Here is a 6,693-nt window from a genome sequence, read left to right on the forward strand (position 1 = left end):
ACAGTTGACACTGAGAGGTCAAGTAAATACTTACAGCGGATCTAAATATTTATAATTAATTACAACTAGATATAATTAATTATTCATATTTCCCCTTTGAGCTGATTCGCTACATTATGTACCTTTATTATGCACATAAATGGACCATGGTGAACATATTTAGACAGGTTTAGAACCCTGTTTTGGACCATGGTGAACATATTTAGACAGGTTTTGAACCCTGTTTTGGACCATGGTGAACATATTTAGACAGGTTTAGAACCCTGTTTTAGGCAATATTGAATATAACTTTAAAAAAAAACTCCAGTACAAACGTTACTGCTGCTCGTCAATGGCAGCTGTCACAGTTGCTAGGTGACAAGAACAGTCCTCAGTAGACCAGCCCATTTAACAACGCTCAGTCCAACCTTTGCGGCCTTTGAAGGATGCAACCTTTAAATTGTTACACAGCTATTGGATATGCTGACCAATATTAAGAACTACAGAAACTAATTTCTGATAATCAAATGTTGCCGCACCGATGACAACTGCCAAGTTTGTTGCAAAGTGCAGAGAGAGAAAAAAATTGAACATAAAAGTGAAACTAAGTCCAAATTTTTTTATACCTTTTTTATTCATGCGTTATGATGTACTTTTGTTCCAAAGTTGAATTAAGAGAATTAGCTGTAATGTCAGTCATGTTACATTTAAATTTAAGTTTACATTACATTTACATTTAGTCATTCAGCAGACCCTTTTATCCAAAGCAACTTACAAATGAGGACAGATAATTATTTTAAATAATAATAATAAAGTACATGGAATATAAATAGAAGAGAGAAAGAGGGTCAATTATTATTATTTTATTATTTTTTAAATGGATAAAAAGAAAACAAGTAGATAGAATAGAAAAAATAGAGAATGCTAGTATTAGAGGGCCAATTTTATATTATTTTTTTTTATAAAAAAAGAAAACAAGTAGATAGAATAGAGAATGATAGTGTTAGAGGGTCAAGTGTAGATGGAAGAGATGTATGTATCTTTAGCCATTTCTTGAAGACGTCTAAAGACTTCCACCAGCAGGGAACAGTAAAGGTAAAAAAGTCTGAGAGAGTGATTTTGTACCTTTTTGTGACGACACTATAATGTGCCGTTTGCTTGTAGAATGCAAGCTTCTGGAGGGCACATAAGTCTGAAGTAGTGAATTTAGGTAAAGGGGTGCAGAGCCAGTGATGGTTTTGTAGGCAAACAACAATGCCTTCAATTTTATGCTATTTTAGGTTATTGGTAGCCAGTGCAAATTAATGAAGTTTCCATTACTGTTCGCTGCGCGCCTTTAGCAAATCCTGACAGTATTCAGGCGCATACTGTCATTAAATCTGCCAATTGTTTTCTTATTCAAACCAGATTTGAATTTCTTATTTAAGCAAATTGCATGTTTTTCACACGTGTGCAAAAGTTTTCTATAATTGCCATAATAAATGCACATGGCTTGCTGATTAGATCTGATGAGTTGATTCTTTGTGAAATTGTCATACTTTTCACAACTTTTAACTTTCTTGCATCATGTGAGCCATTACATGAAAAATTATGATCCATTAAAATATCAAAATCTGTCCGACATAGATGTATATTCCTTTAATATCTATGACATTAAATGTTTGTGCTGTCTACTAAATTGGAAAATTACTTACCATATTAATAAAACTGAAATACATACAAATGTGTGTACTACAGTTTTGAAGAATGAATTAAAGTTGACCTATTATGCCCCTTTCTACAATATGTAATATAAGTCTCCCCAGAATGTGTCTGTGAAGTTTCAGCTCAAAATACCCCACATATCAATTATTATATCATTTTGAAAATGCCTATTTTGACAGGAAGCAAAAACAAGCTGTTTTTGTGCCTGTATCTTTAAATGCAAATGAGCCGCTGCTCCCCGCCCCCTTTTCCACAATAGGGCTGTGCCTTTACAGCTCATATGTCATATGTAAAAAAACAACAACAACAACCTCTGTTTGGTTTTGATTATCATGTCTATCACACTGAAATCAAGCGTTTTAATATTAGTTTAAACTTCTGATACAGGGTTTTCTGAGCACACAATTCCGAAGCACACGCACAGAAAGTGGAGCTCCTTTTGCACTTGCATCTCCTTCTGTTTGAGCCTTTTTTCAGTTGCTGATTCTCATGCTCTTGAAACTGCTTCTCCTTCTGTTTGAGCACCTTTTGCAGCTGCTCCTTCCTTGTGTTTGAGCTCTTTTGTCAGTTGCTGATTCTCCTCTTGATTTTGCAGCGATTCCATCTGTTTGAGCTAATTTTAGTGTTGTTGATTCTCCTGCCTTTGCTTTTGCAGCCGCTTCTCCTTCTGTTTGAGCCCATTTGTCAGTTGCTGTGTCTCCTGCTTTTGCAGCTGCTCCCCCCTCTGATTGAGCTCACTTGTGAGTTGAAGTGTGTCCTGCTTTTGCAGCTGCTTTTACTTTTGTTTGAGCTCCTTTTCTAGTTGTTGAGTCTTCTCCTCTTGCAGTTGCTCCTCCTGTTTGAGCTCCTTTTCCAGTTGCTGATTCTCCTCCTGTTGCTTTTGCAGCTGCTCCTTTTGTTTGAGCTTCTTTTCCAGTTTCTGAATTTCCTCCGGTTGCTTTTGCAGCTGCTCCTTCTATTTGAGCTCCTTTTCCAGTTGCTGTCTTCTGCTTTTGCAGTTGCTCCTCCTTCTGTTTGAGCTCCTTCTCCAGTTGCTGATTCTCCTCCTCTTGCAGGTGCTCCTCCTTTTGTTTGAGCTTCTTTTCCTGTTTCTGATTCTCCTCCTCTTGGTTTTGCAGCTGCTTCTCCTTCTGTTTGAGCTCCTTCTCCAGTTGCTGATTCTCCTCCTCTTGCTTTTGCAGCTGCTCCTCCTTTTGTTTGAGCTCCTTCTCCAGTTGCTGATTCTCCTCCTCTTGCTTTTGCAGCTGCTCCTCCTTTTGTTTGAGCTCCTTCTCCAGTTGCTGATTCTCCTCCTCTTGCTTTTGCAGCTGCTCCTCCTTTTGTTTGAGCTCCTTCTCCAGTTGCTGATTCTCCTCCTCTTGCTTTTGCAGGTGCTCCTCCTTTTGTTTGAGCTTCTTTTCCTGTTTCTGATTCTCCTCCTCTTGCTTTTGCAGCTGCTTCTCCTTCTGTTTGAGCTCCTTCTCCAGTTGCTGATTCTCCTCCTCTTGCTTTTGCTGCTGCTCCTCCTTTTGTTTGAGCTTCTTTTCCAGTTTCTGATTCTCCTCCTCTTGCTTTTGCTGCTGCTCCTCCTTTTGTTTGAGCTTCTTTTCCAGTTTCTGATTCTCCTCCTCTTGCTTTTGCAGGTGCTCCTCCTTTTGTTTGAGCTTCGTTTCCAGTTTCTGATTCTCCTCCTCTTGCTTTTGCTGCTGCTCCTTTTGCTTGAGCTTCTTTTCCAGTTTCTGATTCTCCTCCTCTTGGTTTTGCAGCTGCTTCTCCTTCTGTTTGAGTTCATTTAGCAATTGTACCTCCTTCTGTTTGAGCTCATTTGTCAGTTGCTGTGTCTCCTCCTCTTGCTTTTGCAGCTGCTTCTCCTTCTGTTTGAGTTCATTTTGCAACTGCACCTCCTTCTGTTTGAGCTTATTTGTCAGTTGCTGTTTCTCCTCCTTCTCCAGTTCCTGATTCTCCTCCTCTTGCTTTTGCAACTGCACCTCCTTCTGTTTGAGCTCATTTGTCAGTTGCTGTGTCTCCTCCTCTTGCTTTTGCAGCTGCTCCTCCTTCTGTTTGAGCTCCTTCTCCAGTTCCTGATTCTCCTCCTCTTGCTTTTGCAACTGCACCTCCTTCTGTTTGAGCTCATTTGTCAGTTGCTGTGTCTCCTCCTCTTGCTTTTGCAGCTGCTCCTCCTTCTGTTTGAGCTCCTTCTCCAGTTCCTGATTCTCCTCCTCTTGCTTTTGCAACTGCACCTCCTTCTGTTTGAGCTCATTTGTCAGTTGCTGTGTCTCCTCCTCTTGCTTTTGCAGCTGCTCCTCCTTCTGTTTGAGCTCCTTCTCCAGTTCCTGATTCTCCTCCTCTTGCTTTTGCAACTGCACCTCCTTCTGTTTGAGCTCATTTTTCAGTTGCTGTGTCTCCTCCTCTTGCTTCTGCAGCTGCTCCTCCTTCTGTTTGAGCTCCTTTTGCAACTGCACCTCCTTCTGTTTGAGCTCGTTTGTCAGTTGCTGTGTCTCCTCCTCTTGCTTTTGCAACTGCACCTCCTTCTGTTTGAGCTCGTTTGTCAGTTGCTGTGTCTCCTCCTCTTGCTTTTGCAACTGCACCTCCTTCTGTTTGAGCTCGTTTGTCAGTTGCTGTGTCTCCTCCTCTTGCTTTTGCAGCTGCTCCTCCTTCTGTTTGAGCTCATTTTTCAGTTGCTGTGTCTCCTCCTCTTGCTTTTGCAGCTGCTCCTCCTTCTGTTTGAGCTCATTTGTCAGTTGCTGATTCTCCTCCTCACACTTTTGCAACTCCTGTTTCACATGCCATGTTTCTAGTAATATACCTCCAATCAATGCAATAGCACACACAGTATATGCAAACTTTCTCAGGTTCATTTTGTCCTTCCCTGTTATTTCTGTTTTAGTTGTTTTAAACATATCAGGTTTGTAATGCTTTATTCCATGTTCCCTCATTATTCCATTGATCTTTTGAAGCAGTTTTGTAACTTGTTGATTGTTTCTATCTTCATTGTTAAACGAATGGTATTTACCACCACAACTATCAACTAATTTTGGTAAATAGTGGCTTTCCCTGATGTACTCCTCTAAAGATTTACCCTTCAGCAGATCAGTGTGAGTAAACAGAATCATGGTATGAATCAAAGCCTCTTTTCCAAAGTTCTCCTGAATCCATTGCACTGAGTTCCTCTCTTCTTCTGTGAATCTAACCCCCAGTTTGATCACCATCAGGAACACATGAGGACCAGGAGCAGACATCTCTACACACCTCTCTATTTCAGCCTTTACTTGCTCTTTTGTGATAGATGCATTGAATAGTCCTGGAGTGTCAAATACAACAATGTTCTTCCCATCCATGTATCCTTCCTGTTTCTCACATATTTCACTGGTCTCTTTAAATGCATTTTTGCCCAGGATTGTGTTTCCTGTTGCAGTTTTTCCTGCCCCAGTTTTACCCAGTAGAATAATCCTTAGATCACCTTACAAAAAAAAAAACATTAAAATCAGACACAAACAAATATTCAGTCATTTAAGAATATATAGAATTTTTCAGTTAAATGACGGAGGAAAACAAACCTAACAAAACGTTTTTGTTTTTTTTTGACATGATTTTATATATTGCATCTTAATCCTTTCTTGCCTCATGTATTAACACTGAGTTGTACTTTCTACAGTGATATCATAAAGCTTAACCAAAATATTCATAACAAAAATGATTTTTTTAAATTTATTTTGCTCTCATCTGTATCAGATGGGGCTGGTGGCCATCCATCCGACCACCAGAGAGGGAACCCTCTCCTGAATACTGACTGTTTGCTTTTTCTTTGGTTACTTCCTGTTTGACACCATATTTAAACCATGCTGGTTTAGTTTCTCACTGCGAAGTATTGCCAGTTTCACTGCCTTACCAAGCATTCTTTTCCCATTGTGTTTTGCTCTATTGTTATGACCATTGTGGTTGTCTTTTGGATTACTGTTTTTGCCCTGTTGGACTGATTTCCCAATTGTTTGATATACGCCTGTCTTCTCGACTATGGAACTGCCTTGTGATTTGGATTTGTTGCTGAGTGTTAATAAACTTCCCGCATTTCGATCTAACACTGCCTCCATGTCGTCGCCTATGGCTCCCTCACATCATCATTTTATTAAAATTGTGGCTAAAATCAATTTTGATAAACTTTTATTGGTTTGTGCTTTAAGTTTCCTGTATTATTGTAAAAATTAGTTTCTTTATATAGGACTCCCAGACATTTTCTCTCAGTGGGCTGAAAACACTCTGATCTGATCTTACACATTTGGTTTGTAGCAAGCACATATGCAGTTATTACAATATATTGTACATGTATATGAATTGTGTTAGTTTACTTACAACTGTTGAAAAAAAAAATACAAATAATTTCTTGTTGGTGCCAATTCCACCATCCCCACCCCAATCCAATTTGTGTGCTTGCTAAAGTATAATATCTGCTCAATACGTTGTTTATTTTTTATTCTGCATATATTCAAAGATTTCCTAAAATGTTGTCAATGTTGACTTGAGAGTATAATCAAGAACAAAAATGTTGTTTGCCATAGATAAGTTTGACAAGTACATCATTTTAGAAGAAAAATGTCTTCTCACTGTTTAAATGTTTAAACAAACTGACCTTTTCCTGAAGTCATTATTACTGTGTGGAATTTCCTGCGTTGTTTCACTCAGGTGTTCTCTCTCTCAGAATGAAACTGCCAGAGCTTCTTGTTGTGATAGTGAAAGTCCTTTTGTTGAATCAGTCACAATGATCATGTGACTGCCTCTCTCAGGTCTTTGTAAACTCCCACTTGAAGACACTATATACCAGCACTGAGCAAAAGAGATCTGAGGTCTGATTGGTGTATGTAGTTTGTGCTCCTTTGAACCAAACTATATTTAAAGTAATTAATACATTGTTCACATGTTCACTTTACATTCAGATGAACTTTGTAGTTTGCTAATACTCCTAACTTATCAATAAAAGGTTTACAATTTAAACAATAATATTAGCAAATATAAATATTAAATTTATATTATTCA

The 6,693-nt window shown here is 38.7% G+C and overlaps 1 protein-coding gene across 1 annotated transcript in view; it reads right to left on the reverse strand.

The window, feature by feature from the left end:
• Positions 1-6,350, reverse strand: part of LOC107747346 (GTPase IMAP family member 8-like) — an 80,275-nt gene extending 73,925 nt beyond the window's left edge. The window contains exon 1 of the mRNA XM_016561816.1: positions 6,290-6,350. Within this exon, the coding sequence (XP_016417302.1) occupies positions 6,290-6,305 (16 nt within the window). The 5' untranslated portion in view covers positions 6,306-6,350. The remainder of the gene's footprint in view (positions 1-6,289) is intronic.
• Positions 6,351-6,693: the final 343 nt, after the last annotated feature.

Source organism: Sinocyclocheilus rhinocerous, unplaced genomic scaffold, assembly GCF_001515625.1.
Source record: "Sinocyclocheilus rhinocerous isolate Xijiao unplaced genomic scaffold, SAMN03320098_v1.1 scaffold3486, whole genome shotgun sequence".
NCBI lineage: Eukaryota > Metazoa > Chordata > Actinopteri > Cypriniformes > Cyprinidae > Sinocyclocheilus > Sinocyclocheilus rhinocerous.